The following is a 21,726-nucleotide window of genomic DNA, read 5'->3' on the forward strand; positions in this document are numbered from 1 at the left end:
AACAATCAAGATGAACACTATCAAAAGAGCTCAGAGTCTCTTTCTGTATCACTGAAAAAAAAAAAAAAGGGGAGGGGCAGCCACGGGGACAAAAATGGGCACATTTAAAGTTCAAAAGTGTTCATTTTAGAATATGCAGCTAAAATATTCTATTGCCACCTATAAATGATGCTAACCACAGGGTAGAGGATGGGGAATTCAGTTAAAAAATATATGGTAGGAAGGTATCATCAAGATTTATAACACAAGTTAAATTACAAAATTTAGAATTTCTTTTTGTCAATGGTGTTCTGTGAAAGGTTGTACAATCAGTCCTTATATGGAAATTCCATTCAACAATACTGTCAGATTAGTCACTAAAAACAACCTCCAACCTTGAGGAACAAAAGTAGCAAAGGTTCTATAATTGACTGAAGTCTCCCACTTTACTTGCATTTTCATTTCAATATACAATGCAAAAAACGTTATACATTCCTCAAATGCCTTGACACAATGACAGCAAGTCCTGAAGGTAGTGCAGTATTATTACAATTTTAAATGTTTCTCTATTTGAATCTGAAAACATACCCAAGTTTTACTTATCCCTCTACTTTTTAAGAAGTTACTGAAGTTGGGGATAATGAATGATGAAGGAGAAAAGACAAAATGTAAAAAGACAAAATGTTCAAGGAAACTGTTTTGGAGGATGGTTCATTTGTCTTTGAGATATAACAAATATTTCACTAGAACCCTTTTGTTAAAGTTGTATTTCTTACACTAAATAGCTACAATACATCTCCTTGAACTTATATCTATATGCTAAATATTGTTTTTTACTGAAAACTCTGATGTGTTACATTATGTTCACTAGAACCTGGGAATTCAAGTCTGTTTTCGTGCAAGTTAAAGGAGTTAACAAGCCCAGAAATGACAAAATGTTATTAGAGCTGAGTGAACAAAGATGGAATTCATGTTTGGCATTAGAAAAAAAAGCCACAAAGTCGGGCATCTGCGCTAGAAAATGCCAGCTTTCTGTGACACATTTCAGCCTTAACAAAGCTGTTCTAACACAGTTCAGTGTTCTCAACTCCAGAAGAGTGGTACTCTGATCATTCCTCATGTTTGTTTACGAATATTACATATAACCAGTGATGATGCCTAAACAAATCGACAATAAAACCACAACTTGAAAGCAGTCAAGGTCCTTGGCATGGTGGAAACATCGATCCTCTTAAAATTTCAGGAGAATGAGATTTTCAACAGCATTATTTTGAAAAAAAAGCAAATTAGCAAATTTACAATAATTTTACATTTGATAACAAATTAGGTTCACACCTGGAAAGGCCTACTGCTTCTATAGCTATTTCTCACATTACATAAGCTTTCTTTTAAACCAGAAGGATTGTTTCAGCAGGCCCTAGGGCCCTTTAGTCCATCAAGTAAAGCCCTTAATGCAAGTATTATCATTGGTTTAGTGAATGAATTATCAGTAGAATTTAAAACAGAATTAAAACCTACCTCCTTCCTTGCCTGTGTAGCTTCAAAATGTCTACAGTTCTTGTTTCAGACACAAAAGGAACACTTACAGGTAACTCTAGTTACCTAAATCACTGATTTTATATATAGACAGCACATAAAAGTATACTAACTTTGTATAAATCAAGATTTTATGGTTTATTGCGGTTTTTTACAGTTTTTGTGGGGGATTTTTTTGGTGTAGCTTGACCTGAAATCATTAAGACATATCTACATCATTTTTTTCAAGATTCTTTTATCACACAGTGATCAATTCTCTATATTCATTTTATGCAGATCTCTCCATTCCAGTTTTCCAGAGTTCGTAAGTACTGACACTACTGAAGAAGTACAAGTTCAAACACACCTATACAAACAAGACAAACTAGACAGAATATTGCAAATAAGGCTACCTTTTTTTTTTCTTTTTTTATATATAAATTTGTTTCAACCAGGCACAGAGAACTTTGGAACACAATATTGAAAGCCATCTATGATAATCTTTGCATCTTAGGTGTTTGCAAATTTCCCAGTCAAGCAGTCACCCCTATAGCTTTAACAACGTATGCAGAGATCTTTTTTCCTCAGCACTTCAAGTGAATCGTCCCTCAAACACAGCGGTTCTAAAACCGTACCATATTTACCAGAGTAAGACTATATATGGGCTAATTAAGTGGCCCCATGTTCTCTTGGGCTGTGTGCTTTACTTCAAGATAGAGCTGGCTGCTCCAAGGCTGGGCTCACTCACAGCAGTGACAAACATGCACAGCTGAGCCGAGCGCAGGTGACGGCCGGGAATGGAGGCACAGCCTGGGGCACAAGAGGGAAACGCGCTGGCCACAGCAACCAGAGAGCGAGGACTTGCACGCATAACTTAAGAACAACTGCATTGTTAAACTGTACTTTTACAGGAAGTTCAAGCACAAACTTTTCCCCAATATTCCCAATTTTCAAGAAAGCCCTGAAGGACACACCACCCCCCAAACTTTAGAGGTGTTTAATTGTGCACATTCAATTCCACATTAAATCACAAAATAAACACTCGCTTTTCACCTGTAAATTTAACAAAAAACCCTTACAATTTAAGATTAGCAAGTACATTCCCAATCTACAGCCTCATGTAACATTACTAGTAATATGTGTCATTAAAGAAACTCTCTCAAAACATACATAACAATAGATACTGTGGGTAAAGGACACAGTGAGCACATTATTTCATTCTCTCTAACATATACCTAGTGATTATGGGCAGTGTTTTAACGCTGATGTTAAAAATTACATGATTCTTATTATTCCAGTCCTATTTTACTTGTAAGAAGAATTACAATTTCAAAAGTGCACATACAACTGTGAAAACTGTGGAAGGGAGGACTGTGAAGAGTAAGAATTAGTGCTTGTTCCACATAGGTGCTGCTATAGGTCCCTGTGGAGCCCTTTCAACGGTCACAAATTCATCAGGGTTGTCAAAAGCTTCATAGTGGACTAGTAAATCTTGAATAGCACACTCCTCAATCTGGAAGGAAAAAAACAGCATGTGTGTCAGTCAGTGCCAGGTCTACATTTACATCATGGGCATGGTTATGAACTGGCTTCACTGGTCCTGAATGCATCAGAACTCCTAATCAGGAAGGAGTAGAACAGATGCATTCTTCAGACAACTTGAAGAAACCTCATGTTTTCAGGTCTTGCTCCTCATGGGAAACTTGAGCCACCCTGGTATCTGCTGGAAAGGCAAGACAGCAGGACACAAGCACTCTAGGAGGTCTCTCCATTGGTGACAAATTCTTAACACAGATGATCAAGGAGCTGATCAAAGGAGACATTCTGATGGATCGCAAACTTACAAAAAAAAAGACTAGTCAAGGATGTGAAGACTGAGGGCAGCCTTGGCTGCAATGACAATGAGATGCTGGAATTCAGGATCCTGAAAGCTGGGAACAAGGGAAATAGCAAACAACTTGGGACTTCAGAAGAGAAGACTATGAAGGAGTCTGCTTGGAAAAACTCCTGAGATTTGGCCCCAGAAAGAAGAAAGGTCCAGGACAGCTGGTTGATTTCAAAGATCACCTTGGCCAAGCTCAAGAACAGACCATGCCAATGAGCTCCTTAGCCAAGTAAGAATGGCAGGACTGCACAGACAAAAAAAAGAGCTCCTGACAAAACTCAAACAAAAAGGAAGCATACAAGATGTGGAATCAGAGAAAAGTGATGAAGGAAAATAGAGACATTGTGTGACCACACAGGAACAGAATTAAGAAAGTCAAAGCCCATCTGCGGTAGAATCTGGCAAAGAATAGGAAGGGCAACAAAACAGGCTTCTACAACAGCAAAAAAAGACAACATGGATCCACTACTGAATGAAAAAGACATGGAAAAGGCTGGGAACCTTAATCTTGGTCTTAAGCATTAAGATCAGTCTCCAGCAATGCCAGGCCCTGGAGACCAGAGCTGGTCAAAATGACTGCAAGACCACTCTCAAAAAAACCCTTGAAAAATTGTTGCAATACGGGTTGATTCCTGAGGACTGGAAGGAATCAAATGTCATTCCTACCTTCAAGAAGGGCAAGAGGATCTGAGCAACTACTAGGTGATCCCCAGGGAAGTGGTACAGCTTAAGTATTGACTAAAAGTTTAAGTGGACAAGCTTAAGAATAGACCTCATAAATGCAATGTGAGACAGACTGAAAACTGGCTGAACTAGTGATCTCAAAGGGTTGTGACCAGTGGCACAAAGTCCATCTAGAGGCCAGTCACTAGCTCCAACACTGAGATTGAGACTAGGGCTAGTACTGTTTAACATCTTTATCAATTACCCACAGGAAGAGACACAGTTCACCCTTAGCAAGGTTACGAACAGTAGAGAACTGGAAGGAGTGGCTGATATACCAGATGCTTGTGCTGCCACTCAGAGAGACCCAGACAACACTAGAAAAATGGGCTGCAAGGAATGTCATGAAGTTCAAGAAAGAGCAGCACAAAGTCCAGCTCCTGAGAAGAATAACCCCAGACACCAGTACATACTGGGAACTGACAAGCTGAAAAGCAGCCTAGCATAAAAGGAGTGGGGGTCCTGGTGGACAATTTAGGCTTTTAGCCAGCAATGTGCTCATATGGCAAAGAAGGGTGGCAGCCTCCTGTGCTCTGTGAGGGACAGCACTGCCAGCAAAATGAGATAGATGACCCTTCCCTTCTACTCAGCACTGGTGAGACACACTTGAAGTTCCAGATCTACTTCTTGACCTCTCAGTACAAGAGAAACATGAATATAATAACGAACAGTCCAGTGACATAGCATAAAAATTATTAAGAGCCAGCGCATCTGACACTGAGGAGATGCTGAGCTCACTGCACTTGTTTAGTGTGGAGAAAAAAAGGCTTATGGAGATCTTATCAAAAAATACTTGATAGGACAGAATAAAGAAAACTGACCACGGTCTTCTCAGTAGTACCCAAAGACAGGAGAAGAGGCAATGGGCACAGATTGAAAAACAGAAAATTGCATTTAAAAATCTTTTTTGGTGTGAGAGGGGTCCCCAGAACAGGTTTTCTAGAGATGCCATTAGTCTTCATCCTTGCAGATAATCAAACACTGCCTGGACATGTCTTTGAGAAACCTGCTCTAAACTGACCCTGCTCTGAGCAGGGGTTTAGACAATTGCCAGAGGTTCCTTCCAAACTCAATCATTCTCTGATGCTCCAAATACATTTATCATGGACTCAGACATTTTGACTTTAATAGAGGCCACCTTATAAAACAGCAGTGTGGAGTTATATTTAAATGATTTTTAATATCATTATGTAAATGAGAAGTATGAATACATAATTAATACCAAAAACTGATCTCTGAAAGAGCCATTGGAAACTCCTTGTGATACTTTAGAGCAGCAGTAACTTAGCACTTTACCTGGATCAACGCCAAAGGTTTTTCTCTGCTTCTAATAAGAGCAGCTTCTTGCTGGAGCTCTTCCTCTACAATAGCTGAAAACATGACAGGTGCTATCACAGGAGAGCTGGTTGGTGATGCTGCTGACCAAGGACTGCAAAAAAAAACCCAAACGACATTAAGAGGCAACATCAAGATCAGCACAACACCCAGTGAAGAAGTTCCAGAATCTAAGCCACTGCCGAACTTACTTATGACTCTCCAGCTGTGAAGAATCCAGAACATGGTCTTCCAGACCTGAGTTACTTCTTGTGGTGCACCTGGAGAGAGGCAGGAAAGGAAAGTAAAAGTCACTGGCAGAGCATTCTTCTAAATCGTATCATGAAATACAAACTTACAGTAGGCACTTACAGCAAATATGTAGGGTTTGTCCAGAGGAAAAGCAAAAGGACGTAATGTTGAATTTGTTTTTAAATGTGATACTGTGACTGAAAAAGACACTGATTCTCATTTCTGACTACCAGACCCTAACAGAATTCCATTTTGGGAATTAATTCTGGCATTTCCTAACATTTGAGGATTTGAAAAAAAGTTTCACTTTTGGTTGTTTATTTTAAAAAAACAGGCTTTTTTGCTTTCTAACATGTAAATTAGCCAACTGAGTTATGCACTAACAGCACTACCTATAAAAGTTTGCAATTAATGTGAAAGAACAAAAAATTCAAGATAACATATCCAACTGTCCTGTATTCAAATTACGTGCTTCATGCGAAAGAGCCAGTGCTACAATAGCACTAAGTAAATTCTTTGAGTGTAAGCCCAGAAATTATGGACTTTCAGCACATAACCTGTAACCACCTCCCACATTCACAAGAATAGCATAAAACTAGAATTAACAGGATAGGAAAAAAAATCTTGAAATATTTATAGAGTTCCCGACGGGAAGACACTTCATTCAGTTGCAAAATGTTAACCTCTCAACAAAAAGAAGTCACATTTGTTATACTGTATTCCTTAAGAGACAAGTATATTTGTCAGAAAAATCCTACACCAGTAGGAAGAGAGGGCCCTATTCTCATGATTTAATACCTATCTTTGACAGGATAGTTTTTCAATTTCCAGAACCCTAAAAAAGTGTTACATCATACTGTGACAAGCTGGGAAAAATTTTTTGAATTATTCTATGGCACTGCAAACAACTCTAAGAGTGTTGCTGTTTCATAAATCACTCTCAATTTTCTTTAAGGTTTTGGTAATCCTTTTTAAGTGACCATAAGTTCTTGGATAAAAAAGAAAAAAGTCTATAGAAAGTTAAGAGAATTCCAGTAACTACCAAGTTCTCTGTTTGAAATATTTTCCCCAGAACACAATTCCAAGGATAACAAAAAACATGATTCCTACCACAAAGTGGTAAGGGCAAGATCTCAAAAAACCTGAAATCCAACATCCATCATCAAAAACTGATTTAAATTAATCATGTTGAGCTTTTTGTCATAAAACATATTTTTTTCCCCACAAAACAAACAATACACATTGCCAGGTCACGTATCCTTGTACTCAGTCTGAAAAATATGGATGGAGTAAATGGACTATGAGATGGGTGGAAAATGGTCTGGAAATGGATTAGGTGTACAAAGTCCAACTGGAAACCAAGTCCTAGTGGGGGTCCTCAGGGACTGATACTGGAACCAATCCTGTTAGCATCTTTGGTAGAACAGAACAGAACAGACCCTCAGCAGGCCACAGCTGGATGTGGAGAGATTGGGAATGGTGCACATTCTGAATGCCAGGCTGCCTTTTAGAAGCCCTCAAGAGGCTGGAGAAATGGGCAGCTGAGAACCAATGAATTTCAAAAGCAAGTGCAAATTTCTGTACTTGGAAGAGAACAGCCCCACAAAGCAGTACAGGCCGGGGCTGACTGGCTAGAAAGCTCTGCAGAGAGAAAGAAGAACCTGAAGAGTCCTGGCTGACAACAAGTGGAAGATGTTACCAGCCAGTGCCTCTGCAGCAGAGACAGCCAACTGCATGCTGGGCTGTGCTAGCAATACTGTAGCAAGGCAGGCAGAGGAAGTAATTCTTCCCATTTATGTTGTATTTCTTCATCTACGCACAGAGTATTATTCTCAATTTTGGGCTCCTCAGTACAAGAAGAATGCTGTCAGGTTGGAACAAGTCCAGGATTAGGACGAATGTGTGTTATTAATCCTAAAGGGAGATCTCATTGCTGTCTTCAACTACCTAACTGCAGGATAGAGAAAAGATGAAGCAAGAATCTTAGAGGTGCATAATGACAGAATAGAGGCAACATAGACAAGAGGCAAAATAGTAAATCCCAGACAGATAAAAGGAAAAATAAAAATCCCATATGGAGATGATTATCCACTGAAACATGTTGCCCAAAACATTTGTGGTATCTTCACACTTGGAAGCAGTCACAACTCAACTAGACCAGGTCCTGAATAACATGATCTAGTTTGACTTACTTTTAGTGGGAGGATAAACTACAGAATCAAAATTATTCTGTGATTTCAAAGCAGGGCACTACTTTTTAGCTGCATCCAGCTCTGGGGTCCTCAGCACAAAAAAAGACATGGACCTTAGAGCAAGTCCAGAGTAGGCCACCAAGCTCATTAGAGGTATGAAACACCACTCCACCCAGGGAAAAGCTGAGAGAATTGGGTTTGGTCAACCTTGAAAAGAGAAGGCTTCAGAGTGACTTAATGGTTGCCTTCCAATACATGAAGGGAACCTGCAAGAAAGATGGAGGGGGACTTTTTACAAGCACATGTAATGACAGGACAAGGTTACAAACGGAAAAAGAGCAGGTTTAGATTAGATATTAGGAGGAACTTCTTCACTGTGAAGGTGGTGAGGCACAGGAACGGGTTGCTCAGGGAAGCTATGGATGCCCCATCCCTGCAAGTGTTCAAGGCTAGGCTGGATGGAGCTCTGAGGGAGGGGTCCCTGCCCCGGCAGGAGGATTGGAACAAGATGATCTTTAAGGTCCCTTCCAACCCAAACCATTCTATGATAAACTAGCTTCCAGCTTTTACTGCACTTATAGATAACAACATTAAAAAGCAGAAAAGAACCAAAGAAAAGGAAGAAGAGGAGATGAAGGCAGACCTCTGTGCTTTTATACTGATATTATCGCTCAATTTTCTCTCTTTTTCCACCTGCTTTAATAATACTCACCTTGTAGTCCATTTGACAATAACTGATTTGACAGCTACACTCTTCTTTCCACTCGCAATCCAAAGAACTTACAGCACTACTATAAATGAACTGAACTGGATTGTTACACTTAACAAGCCCGATGCATTCTATACAAACAAGTCAAGAAGCCCAAACAACAACCAAAAAAATCACCTCAACAGTAATTTCCCAAAACTGGAATTAATAGCTCCAGCATCACACATACTCTAGCGATCAATTAAAAGATAAGTAAATACCTGCATCATCTCCCTCATTTAAAGCCAATGGGGCTTTAAAATGTAGGAAGCAGTCCAGGTATTTTGAAGCTGTTTGTACATATGTACATCTGTGTTTCTTGCTAACAAGACACTCATTCCAGATATTAAATCAACTGCAGATATTTCAACATGCTAAATTAATTCCTCAGCTGGCATCAAAATGACTAGGAGAAATGGAATACACAGGAAATGTGAAGCTAGCATATACAGAAAAATGGGAAAAAAGCCTCAAAAATATAGAACTTGGAAACTTGGAAGTCTTGGAAATTAAGACTGATGGAGAGACATAAATGGTTCTGCATGGAAATAAACCAGCCAAGTATCATCAGTACTGAACCAACCTGATTAACTCAGCTGGCTGAACTTGCCATGACTCTTGTGCAGCCACCAAAATGTCCCAGCCCTCAGCTCACTAGTGTTTCTTGAGTATTTGTTCATGAGAAGTCAGGTCAGGTTTGGTGCCTCCCTGATCTAATAACTGCTCTCAGAAAAAGAACACAAAGCCTGGTCTCCTGCAGAACCTCCTGGGTTTTGCTATACCATTTGAGTCATATGCTAATTATTAGCTCATTATTAGCCATGACAGAACTAGGCCATTCCCACACGAAGCCACAAATATTTGTTTCCACTAAGACTCTTCACTGCTCCCTGGAGTAACACAGTGAAGACAACTCAGGCTGCCACAACTAAGTTAAGTCATGTCAGGCCTATGTTTTTAGCTTGGACTATGAGCTACACATGCATAGTATAACTCCCAAGGCTGAGGTGCCCCTGGAAACAACACAGCCACATCCATGTACCCCAGCTCTTGGGATGATCTGCCTTTGGATTAAATGCAGTTCAAATCACCACAATTCATGACGTGGTTTACCTAAAAAAATATTCTGTACTACAAAAGAAGGTGACAGTACATAGAAGAATGCTTACATCACCATCCAAAATACCCTCATCCAGAGACCTAAGAAAATTGTCAGTTTAATTAGTGCACAGTTTATACAAAGGAGAAAGACAAAGCAGGAACATTAAGCCATGCAACTATCTTCAGTGTCCCATCACCAAGTCTGACATCAACAGGTGAGGATTGCTTATGCTCAAAGCTTGTGTAATTTCCTTCCCTTAAAAGGGAAGGGGTAAGGGTGTGGATAATCAATCTTCACAGAAATAGCCCTTGAATGCCACAGGTAAAAATCAGAGCCCACTGTGACAGAACTGTACAGTCACAAAATTAAATTACATCAAACTAGAAACTCAACTCCTAAGTTTCAGATGGAGGAACTAGTCACCTAGGCTCTTTACACCTAATAGACAGAAATAAGCATCTTCAGACACAATTCAAAAACAACCTGAAATAGCTTTGGAGGGGCCTTCTTTTCAAAGTCATGGTAGTCAATTTAGCCACCCACTAGGCTTCCACTAGCTTAATGTATCATCTTCAGACAGTTAATGTATTAGACTTGGATTCAGCTCAAATAATCCACTTTGAGAGCGTGCAGACTGGCCAGATTGCGCAGACGAGACAGAGCAATGCAAAAGGAAAAGAAATTACTTTATGAAGATTACAGACAAAGCTAAGAATAGCATCCAGTGCAAATTCTCTTATCACCAGCCCTTGGCATCTCCCATATGATGCAAAGTTTTATTATTGTGCTAGCAACAAAATGAACAATACCTGTTCCTCTGCAGATTTGTGTTTCATGTCCCCACACCTCCACTCACTACAGTAACTTCAGCTCTGTCACTCTGGTCCTGAAGAATGCCTCCCCATCACATACACTCCAAATGCCTCCTACCTCTCTCCTCAGACACTATCCCACACATAATGTTCCTACATTTCTACCGTCATTTTGTTTTTTATCTAGCAGCAAAACATGTACTACTTCTGTCCTAGGGAAACACCAGTTTTTATACAAGCTGAACAACCAAAAGCAAGGCCCAGCAGAACCTCCTTCTCCCCACAGAGGAGTCAGTTATTGGAGGAGAAGGGAACAGGAGTTCATAAGAAAAACAGCCAGATAAGGACACAGCTCCCTGTGCACCAACAGCTCTGCAAACTTCTCCCTCAGCACAGCTGTGTAAACTTGAGTCAGGCTGCTCTAAAGTTGAGTTGTAAGAAGAGTAGTGTGAAGGATTACAGAAGCTCCCCCTCTTTACTCAAGAGCTACATTTAAGCTCAGTCTGTCAGGCCTTTCTTGAGCTATGCTGCAGCTATAGCCAAGCCCAGCTTTGCTGTTCCTGAGCCTGACTTGACTTGCAGGTTTGATGTCAACCTTGCCTGATCCCAATGCACCTGTCTGTGCTCAGACTGTGGCTCATCCTGGTTTCTGTCACAGAGCCTGTCCTGCTCACCTCCCTCTGGCACACCCAGCCAGTCCTGCTGTCACACTTGGCTTCCCTAAAACTGTGGGTCAGCTGGCCTGCAGTGCTTCCAGATAGTAGGTGGGAAACTCTGTAAGATTTTCAGGCTCTCTGTTTTGTAAATATATTTGAAATGGCTAATGTTCAAAGTTACTGATGATAGGGGGAAGAGATGCAGGTGGGTGGGCAGCTCAGACATACAGACCTTCAGGAATAAGGCTGAGATTTCTTTCCTCACCTTAGCCAGTTATTTTAACCCAAAACAGCGATTTTATTGGAGGTAGCAAGAGGATGCTAAAACGTTTTGACCAAAGAGTGATATTGTCTAATAACTAGAGATATAATTCACACATGCCTTATTTTTGTCCTTAGAACTGCAGTCCCACAGTAATTATAATACACAGAGATAACCAGCACATCAATGTTTCTATAACCCCTCTTAATCCATTAAAAACTGCACCTAAACAATTAAAGTCATCTTATAAGAAAACTTAGATGAGGAAATGCCAGAACTGTGTTTGAATAAACTGATTTTAATCTACTCTGTGGTTACAAACAAATACTCCTTAGCAAAATGTTTCATGAATGCCATATCTGAATGCTCATGAATACCTAATTTCTACAGAGGTTAGAAAATACCGTTTTATCATTTTATATATACATACATATGCAAACATACAGACATATTTTGTTTGGAGCCTGAAGTTTTATACATATATATATATATACACACACACGCACACATCCATCTATATGGATACAAACGCTTTGAACCTGAAACACAGTCTTTAAGCTCCCTATTCATGTACTGGTTTGGCATAGCCTGGTTTTGGGTAGCAGGGAGCCATTGAGATGGCTCCTGTGAGGAAGCTGCTGGAAGCTTCCCACCATGCCCGGCAGGGTCAGTGGCTGATGGCTCTGAAGATGGACATGCTGCTGGCCAAAACTGGGCCAATGAGAGAGGTTGGTAACGCCTCTGTGATGACATATTTAAGAAGAAAATCAAAACAAAGTCACAAGATTTTGAGTTCTAGCCAGAGAAGAGGAGGAGGTGAGAACATGTGAGGGAAAACAACATGGAGACACCGAGGTCAGTGAAGAAGGAGGGGGAGGAGGTGCTCCAGGTGCCAGAGCTGAGGTTCCTCTGCAGGCCGTGGTGCCGACCATGGTGAAGCCGCTGTGCCCCTGCAGCCCGTGGGGATCCACGGGGGATGCAGAGATCCACCCGCAGCCCGTGGGGGAGGTGCCCGTGCCGGAGCGGGTGGATGCCTGGAGGAGGCTGTGATCCCGTGGGAGACCCGGTGCAGAGAGAGGGCCCTGCTTCCAGGCTGGAGCAGCCTGGCCTTGGAGGGCTGCGCCCCGTGGGAAGAGAGAGCCCCGGCGCAGCAGTTTGGGAGGGCTGCGGGCCCGTGGGAGGGGCTCACGCTGCAGCAGGGGCGGTGGGGCTGCTGCTCCTGAGAGCGGGCCCACGCCGGGGAAGTTCAGGAGAACTGTCTCCCGTGGGAGGGACCCACGGCCTCACAGGGGAAGACTCCTCTCCCGGAGGAGCAGCGGGAGGAAATCTCGGGGATGGACTGACCAAACCCCCAGGCCGTGTCTCCCTGCGCTGTCGGTGGGAAGGAGGGAGGGGCTGGGGGGGGGGAAGGTGTTCTAAGGGCTTATTTTACTTCTCATTATGCTCCTCTGATTCTGTTAGCAATAAATTCACTTTGTAACTTAAGTTGAACCTGTTTCACCCTTGTTGTCTTCCCGGTTCTTGTCTCACTCATGAAACGTTCATGAATTATTTTTTCTTTTTCCCTCCTCTGCCCAGCTGTGGCAGGGGAGGGTCAGTGAGTGGCTCTGGTGGGTACCTGGTGCTGGGCCAGCTTCAAACCACAACACTATTCTTAGAAGTATTTCATTCATAAAATGTTATTAAGAGAATCATCAGAAGAATGCTTACAGGAATCTTTTTTAAATGACAATTTTATTCTTTCTTATTTCAGCAGAATTTAGCAGGTCATTGCACTTCTTGTATAATGGCTGACCAACTAGAAAAAAATGTATTCTTACCTTGTGGTGTTTCGGACTGATGACTCCTCAGATCCTTTATATCCACATCTTTTAATGCCAGTACCAGGTGAATTATTCACACTCATACATTTTTCTTCTTCCATTACAAGATCACGGAATGACTTTGGCAAGGCAGAATGTAATGAAGATGACCTTTTTAAAAACAAAAATGAAACAAAACCAATGCACTTTATACTTGCACTTTTCAAGACTCCGTATTATTCCATGATTCAGATAGCAAAGAGGCCTTTCTACTTACTAAAAATACATCATTGCTTAGGTTTTGTATACCACCATTATCCTGCTAGACCCTATTTGCTAAAATAAGTCATTCTGGGTCATATAGGTAAAGAACAGAAAAAAAATATCTATGAGAACAGAGGAAGCCAGTAGTTTTGAAATTTCATTAGAACTGAAAAAAATCAAACCCAAAACCCCATCCTTCCACCTATTCCCCCCACCTCATCCTCTTAAAAAGAAATTTTTTTCATAGATGTCTTGTCTTAGACAAGCTGTACCTTTTCTAATAGTATTAGTCCTTGAAAAGTATTTTCATAAATCACACAATGCTCCAGGTACTGTCGATCTAATACTGGCAGTTTACCATAATGAAAGTCAAGTATAGCTGATCTTTTCTTCGCAAGATACTGAATGAGTTATTCATACCTGCTGGAGGCTCTAAAATCCCTTAATCCACACTGAAGTTCAATAAAACTGATATCCTTCATTTTCTTTTACTTGTCCAAGCATAAGTTACTGAATTAGAGCCTGCATATTATCTTTCAAAAATAAACCATTATGAAAACATAGCAATTTAGCATCTTAGGTATTATGAACACTTTCCAAACTCAAAGCCTTTTTATTTTCAGAATTCAAGGCAGTTACCACTAGTCCTCCTTTTACCCATCAAGGCTTTGGATTTAATTCTTCATATATTTGCTTACATTTAACCTTACTAAGCATAGCAGACCCATTTATTGCAAAATGCACAAAATACATTCTGAAAGAACAGCTCTGCTTATTATCTACCCAAGGAAACAAGAGACCATCAATAAACACTACTGAAGTAAAACAAGCTCATTATACAATGCCAATTGTGCAGCTGCCATAAGAAGAGCAGGATCTGAAGTCAAAGACTTTCAAACTACATCTAGGTGGGACACAATTTAAGATAACAAATATGAAGGAATTTTTAAAGTGCAACATTGTATCTGAAATGTTACAACAAAAGCATCTGAAACCTATGTATGATGTCTGATGTTAGACCACCCTGGCTTCAGTTTGGATCTTTTTTTTTTATTTAAGTATTGGATAAGCAGCACAGAAGACATAGAAAGTAGAATGAAAACCTCCAGATACAGGGGCTCAGAGTCATTTTGCATATCTTCTATTTCAACCATCAGCTGGCACACAGAAGTTCAGGCAAGTGTTTGACCAGACCTTCCCCAAACCTATTACACCAAGTAGGCAAACAGTCCATGGGATCTGCTGTCACAGAAACTTCTCCTGCTAGTAACATTTTAAGTAGCCTACCCATTTCCATGAAAATTCTGTACTGCAATCAGATCCACTTGCAAGAGAGAATCAAAAATAAACCAAAATCCAACCCACAAACTCCAAAACAACATCGGCAAAAAAATCTGCTTTGTCATTCCCAGTTTGTGAACCTATCCAAATCAATTATTTGTGGCTTAAAATGGTTTGTCTGAAAACTGGTACAAAATCTTCCTAACATGTAACAGCTCTAAATTTCAGCTTGTCCTGTCTGATACACTGTCATTTTTATCTAATTTGCACAATTAGAAAAACTAATTTAAACTTTTTTTCTAAAGTGGAATATAACTAAATTTCTCTAAGCTACAACTGCAAACCATCAAAGCATGAAGTTCCAAAACACCTCCTGATGTTAAATATAAGCTGGAATACCATCAAACTGACAGCCTAGACATTAAGATACACAGTTGTTAATTCTCAACAGACACTTCAAATTTCTTCATGCCTCTGGTCTTGAAAAGCCATAGACTGTCTCCTGAGCGTAAAAAGGGCCCAAAACAGCAACACTCCAACTCCCTTGATCAAAGTAGGTTTGAAGAACTAATGAAGTCAACATGCAGTTAACTTTTGGCATTTTTTCAAAGTATTACCAATGTGATATTTTATTTTTCCCTTCTAATTTTCACTTTTGCTCAAAGGAGGAAACATAGGTTCAGTTTCCCCAAAAACTATGAAACTGGAGGTTTCTCTTGGTGGAAAAGGTAGGGCATTGTGTACGACAGACTCTGTCTTTCAGTCAACCAAAAAAAAGAGCCAGAAGGTCCCACACCCTTCTGGCAAGTGCGCCTACTGCACATCCAAGTTGAATATCTGATTTCACTGGAACACAAGTTCTATGGCTTTGACTATTTTGCATGTGTGGAAAGCTCAATTGACTGCCAAATGCACTTAATAGTCCACTGTGAATTTACAGACTAACTCTGCAAATATAATATTAGAGTAGATGAGTAACACAACTATTCTACCTTACACACAAAAATACTTTGAACAACTAGCAGGGGCAATCAAATAATTGATGGCTTGCCTAAAGCAGCATAAAGTTTATTCAATAAATGCTCTCTTCCAGCAGCTAGGCCTAATTTTAAAAATTCATATAGTTCCCACTGGTTCTTTGCTTGAACTCTTGAGCTACCGGCATTTTCCAGATCGGCAGCCAGAGGAACGCAGGAGAGGAACGTGTGGAATCACGCATGGTGACCACATGAGCATTAGATTGGATTCCATCCTCCTGAAATATACCCTAGCCTTTCCACCTAAGATGGTTTGTGTAACACAGTAGGCCCAGCTCCTTCCAAAAACTGTTTAATCAGAACCTTAAGAGCACAATATATTTTTTGGAGACATTTATCTAGGGATATTCAAAAATCAGTCCTTATTTGCTTTTTAAAAGCAAGGAACAATCCATAGGCAGTCTGTAGTTTAAGTAACACCCAACTGAATTAAAAAGAAAGAATTATCTATCAGATAAAGAATTATCTATCAGAGAGTACATGAATAGTATGAATAAGTCAAACTATTCAGGCAGGACCTGCTTTTCTTAAAGCTACGCTGCCTGGACCTGACCAACTGGTTGTCCTGCACATGCCATGTTACAGCACCAAGGATGATCTGCTCCATGAGCCTCCCTGGAGCTGAGGTGAGGCTGACAGGCCTGTAGTTCCCCACATTCTCCTTCCAGTCCTTTAGATGGGTGTCATATTGGCTCAATTCCACTCACCTGGGCCCTCTCCATTTGACCAGGGCTGCTAGTATGATTTAAAGTGTCTCAGTGATCACCTTCACCAGCTCCCTCAGTACCCTTGGGTCGATCCCATCCAGCTCCATGGACTTGTGTGTGTTTAAGTGGTGTAGCACATCACTGACGATTTCCCCTTGGATGCCCCCCTATGGGGGCTTCATTCCAGCCCATGGGGCTGGGTACCTGGAGAATGACTGATCTTACTGTTAAAGACTGGAGCAAAGAAGCCATCACATGCCTCAGGATTTCCTCCATACTTTGTCACTACACCTGATAAAAGGACGGAGATTCTCCTTCACCCTCATTTTATTTCTGTAACAATTTTGTTTTTATTTTTTAGGATTTTTATATTTCATTGTCTTTATGGACAATTACAACATTAGTAGTAAGATTAAGAACAGTGGGTGGAGTATTATTTTTTTTAATATAATAAAGGATAGAATAACTCAGTGTTTGCTGTGCTCATCAACATGTGATTCAACCATCAGTTTCTCCTAGCAAATTTTAAGCCTCAGAACTGTAGCAGCCCTGTGACACCTCCATTAGCTAAGGCAAATAACTAATGTGCTGCTTGCCCTGCAGAATCGCCTGTGTAAAGCAGGTACCATGTTCTTCAAAGCACTAGAGAGGACCAGTTTTAAGGATACAGATTCATCCACTCACTAGACTTCAGAAGATGAATCTTGCAAACCTTGTTTCTCCCTGTGTCAAGGTCTCAACTATAGTTCAGAGGTCAGGAAGTCTGAATCCTTAAGTGCAAATCAACTCATTGTATTTCCTCTTTAAAATAAAGTTGTGGGCTTTGCCCAATATTACATAAGAATAAATTTAAGGGATTGGGGGAGTAAATGAGACCCTAAATTTTAGTATTAGGTGTATATGAATGAAAATAAATTGAAAAGACAGATTATCTTAAAAGTGACTGTGACAGGTAAAACCTTTGCCCACTGAGGTACAACCAAGTAAGCTACAGAGAGACGAGACTGACAGTTCTTCTAGGGTAACAGTACAAAAGTTATCTGCAATAAAAGTCTAGACCTTCTTGAATAGGGAAAACTGGAGAAATGGCCAACATTTACTTCACACTTAGAGCATGCAAATAGGTATTCATCATGTAATAATTAAACCCATTAAATTTACATAGCTGGAAACTTAACATTTCTGGTTTATGCTTTTATCCAATACCAACAGTAAAAGTGAAGAACAAAGCATGACTTGGGCTAGCATCTTATTACATTTGTTATAAATCTAGTTCACTGAACAGATAATAAACTATTTTTGTATTCAATACCATGATACTAACTCAAACTCTTAAATTGTGTGTAATCAGCATTCAAACTCATTTTAAACCCCTATGCATCCTTCCATCATAAAAATTTTTAGAAGCATACAATGCTTCCTCCATCTCTGAGACACCTAGATAACTTTGTTATCTCTAATTTTGGTCAATTCTGCTCTAGTCCAAACTCATTCCAGACTTTCCCCCAGGAAGGGCTAACATTTTTCTTTATGTTTTTGACAGAGGAAAAAACACTATTCATAATGGTTTCCAATAACTTCTTCCTGACTAAGTTTCAGAGCTTGTTCTCAAGCTGCTTCTTCTATGATTTACGTGGGCCCCATCTGCAAATATGACATTGTACACAGGAAAGCACCAGATGGGATTCAGTCTTCTGACTCAGAGCAAAATTTCAAAGAACTGTTAAACTGCAACCATTGCATTTCCCTACCTGCTTTGAATTTCTAGATTACTTCTAAATGTAGATACAAATAGTTCAGTCTGCCTATTCAATTTAATAACCCTCCAAAGAAAAAGAATTTATATTTGGTTTATAACATACCATGCATTCCCTAGTTTCGCAACTTTTGTAGGTGGAGGTGGTGTCGTTACTAGAGTGGTAGGCTCTGGGCTGCTAGCTACTGATCCATTATCTTTTGCTGCCAGGGCAATCATTTTCCTTTGCTTCTGAGAAAGCTTGATTCCATGAGACACCATTCTGCTGTCAATGGACATTGCAAAAAAAGATGTAAGATCATTGTCCTTTGAGATCATTCATCTTTAATCCTGCAAATTAAACTGAGAAATACTTCTTTCTTAGGCCAAAATACTTTGTTTAGAGTGCCAAAAGGCAAGGAGGGGAGGGCTCAGATGGCTGGGAAGCAAAAAGAAGATCAATTAATATCAAGCGCGACAGAAAGAAAAGCATCATAGAAGTATTCTTCACATTGACATCTGTAAATGAGAACATGCAGAGTAGGAATCAAGTCTCCAAAAGAGGACTACCATCAGAGGAAGACTATTTTCTAACCTTGTGATTTTTTAGACTGTCAAGCTTAGCTCCCTTAAACCCAAAATATTCATACATAAAAAAATGTATACAACAACATACAGCCATTTCTTCTATCTGTAATAATTTTCTTTTCTACACTATTTGGATTCTTCAGTCCTGGCTGTTTTGTTTACAGCTTCTGAATTTATCTAGCAAGCAAGCTTTTACCAGGTTCCATGAGTACTTTCCTAACCATCCTTTTTAAGAATGCCAGACCTCAAAGGTCATGAGAGTCACCTCCAGTTCTCTTCTATATATCGCCACTTAAAAAATACTAGGTTTAATACACTGCCTCATAAGAAAGCATATTTATCTTCCTGAGTCTTTTGGGATGCTTCTACAAGAAGGAACCATCCCTGCTTCTGTCTGAAGAATTGTCAACATCAAGACACAGGTGCTGGGATATGACAGAGAATGTGAGACAAGAAACAAACTTCTCAAATACAGTACTCATTCACAAGTAATTTCCAAAGTCCTAGGAACAAGAATTAATTCTTTCTGGTTGGAAATAGAAAGGCTCAGCAGAGCAGGCCAGTTATTTAAGATACTAGCTCACTTGCTCTTTTGCAGTAGTTGACAAAACAAGGCTAGAGTAAAATAAAGGGATACATTTTGTATGCTCAAAGAAAAACAACATAATGAACTGAAGTAAACAAAGCTGTTCAAAACCAAATAGGACAACTTTTCTCCTGCTTTTTTTAAACTCTGAATGGCCTAAACCACTAAGTAAATTCATAACAACCTAGCCTATCACACTTTTTTTTATAGATTTTGGTTTTTTACCAACCCTGAATTTGCCTTTGGCATGGTTCCACATCTTTGCATATTTTCTTCAATTTCCATGATGGTTCTCAGATCCATAGCAGGAGGGCTGGCAGGGCTAAATGAAAAATAAAAAGTTACCTTGCAAGGCACTGATTTGCACTCGCATTCCACAGTTCCAGCCTTCACTGAAATCCTCTAAATCATACATAAGACTGGTAACTGGTTGTGTAATTTATGTCTGTTCCCTCAATTATGGCAAACCTCAAATAAAATGTTTCTGACAAAACTTTTATAAATATATACATACTTAAGAGCACACTATAAAAATACTTTCAAGACTCATTATACTATGAAACAAAAAGATGTGAACTATGATTACTTTAAAAGAATTAGATACCTAAAACTATGATTACTTCAAAAAAATTAGACAGCTAAATAAGGATACTTATTTAGTAGTCAAATGCTCATGCTAAGTTAAAGAGGCACTCCTCGCAGCTCTCTCCTAAAGGCTGAATTAGATCTCTCTTTGAAGAACAGTATTAAAATTATTTCACATGACAAACAGAACAGTTTTTGCAGTCAGAGCACTACATAGACATCAGTAACATTCTCAAAATGCAGGAATCAGTCTCTTTTCCGTAAATGACCTAATTTTAAACTTCCACAGAAATGAGCATGAATTAAATCTAGACATTCCCAAGCTCTACATAAAACTATAAATTAAACTGTGTGTACTTAAAGGTACCTGTAAACTAAGATGTGTTACAACTTGATTCAAGGACAGGCATTGAAATAAACTATAAGCAGCACTTCTCCATTTCTCCCTACAGATAAAAAATAATACTCCATTTTTTTATTAATGTACTAGTTAAACCTGTGGTGTTGATTTTTACAGCCGTTTAAGTCTAAAGGTCTAAAAAAATCTCAAAGTACAATGGAGCTTCTAATGGCTTCAAGCATGGTCTGATTCTACAAAATCTCTCAAGTATTTTACAAAGTATTAACCAAGCAGGTGTTCTAAAAACAGGTATTAGAACTACAGACTAGTAGCAATAAAAAAAAAAGAATAATATATAAAGCATTGCTTTTCTCAATGAATAATTACAACATGTACCCCTTTTATTAAATTAGCAAAATCTTGAGTTCACACGTCAAGTAATGTACGATCATTTTGAAGAGCAGATGGCTTTTTAGTCTGAATAGAACATTATTAGCTTTCACTACCAAGTGTAGAACAGTGATTTTAAGTATTACTGCACCTGAAACTGGTTGCTACCCAATTGGGAGAGCTTGCAGAGTTGTGTCTGGCACTGGGAATGGACTGTGGAACAGACTGCGTCAATGCTGATGCTCCCTTGTATGACTTCATCTCCTTGTTAGGTTGAGTGGGTTTCATACCCTGACTGCATACTTTGTCCTTCATCTAAAAATCAGGCAGAAAATTGTTGAATAAATGCTACAAACACTAATTTTTATTTCCTTAATCAAATAAACAGTAACTCCCTAAAGTTGTCTACTCCATCGTAAGTACAACAGCTTCACAGAAAGACTCTAAAATACAAACTCTGCTTTTGATGGACTAGATAAACACAAACAAAAAAATTGCTAAGAAGAAATCAAACCTCAGTCCTCTCGGGATGAAATCCTTTTGTGAAGTCAGGGGACTGCAAGTCTCTGGGACTACCCAATCCTGCGTAACTACCTTCAGAGTCAGATGTTAAGAGTTCTGGAAGTGATTCTATTGAGTTAGCTTTATCCAGTTTTACTGAGCCTAGAAATAAGAAAAGAGAGTAGAACTATTAAATCATGAGACCCAGACTAAACAATGCTTAACAAACACAAAAATTATTCATTCCATACGATGAATATAAAACAACCAGAAGTTTACCCAGTCCAGAATATTAGACTGTAATAAGTATAGGCAAATTTTAGACCATCTTAAATCTTTTTTTCAAATAATATTACTCCCAGTTTTCTTCCTGTCTTACAATATACAAATAAAAACACTTTTTCTTTAAAGCCTTCTACCATCTTTTCAATAAAAAGTGGCTAATTTATTCTTTATATTCCAGAAAAAAA

At 39.4% G+C, this 21,726-nt stretch overlaps 1 protein-coding gene across 3 annotated transcripts in view; it reads right to left on the bottom strand.

Moving 5' to 3' along the window:
- Nucleotides 1–406: 406 nt before the first annotated feature.
- The window catches only part of IBTK (inhibitor of Bruton tyrosine kinase), a 57,723-nt gene continuing 36,403 nt past the window's right edge, over nt 407–21,726 (bottom strand). For 2 of the 3 annotated variants that reach the window (XM_032104906.1, XM_032104907.1), the window contains exons 22-29: nt 21,270–21,418; nt 20,907–21,070; nt 19,670–19,762; nt 18,394–18,552; nt 13,261–13,413; nt 5,629–5,697; nt 5,399–5,531; nt 407–3,007 (exon numbers count right to left, since the gene is read on the bottom strand). In XM_032104906.1, the coding sequence (XP_031960797.1) occupies nt 2,882–3,007; nt 5,399–5,531; nt 5,629–5,697; nt 13,261–13,413; nt 18,394–18,552; nt 19,670–19,762; nt 20,907–21,070; nt 21,270–21,418 (1,046 nt within the window). In that variant the 3' untranslated portion in view covers nt 407–2,881. The remainder of the gene's footprint in view (nt 3,008–5,398; nt 5,532–5,628; nt 5,698–13,260; nt 13,414–18,393; nt 18,553–19,669; nt 19,763–20,906; nt 21,071–21,269; nt 21,419–21,726) is intronic. The other variant, XM_032104908.1, reaches the window with a different exon arrangement.

The sequence above is a fragment of the Corvus moneduloides genome, chromosome 3 (genome assembly GCF_009650955.1).
Source record: "Corvus moneduloides isolate bCorMon1 chromosome 3, bCorMon1.pri, whole genome shotgun sequence".
Lineage (NCBI taxonomy): Eukaryota > Metazoa > Chordata > Aves > Passeriformes > Corvidae > Corvus > Corvus moneduloides.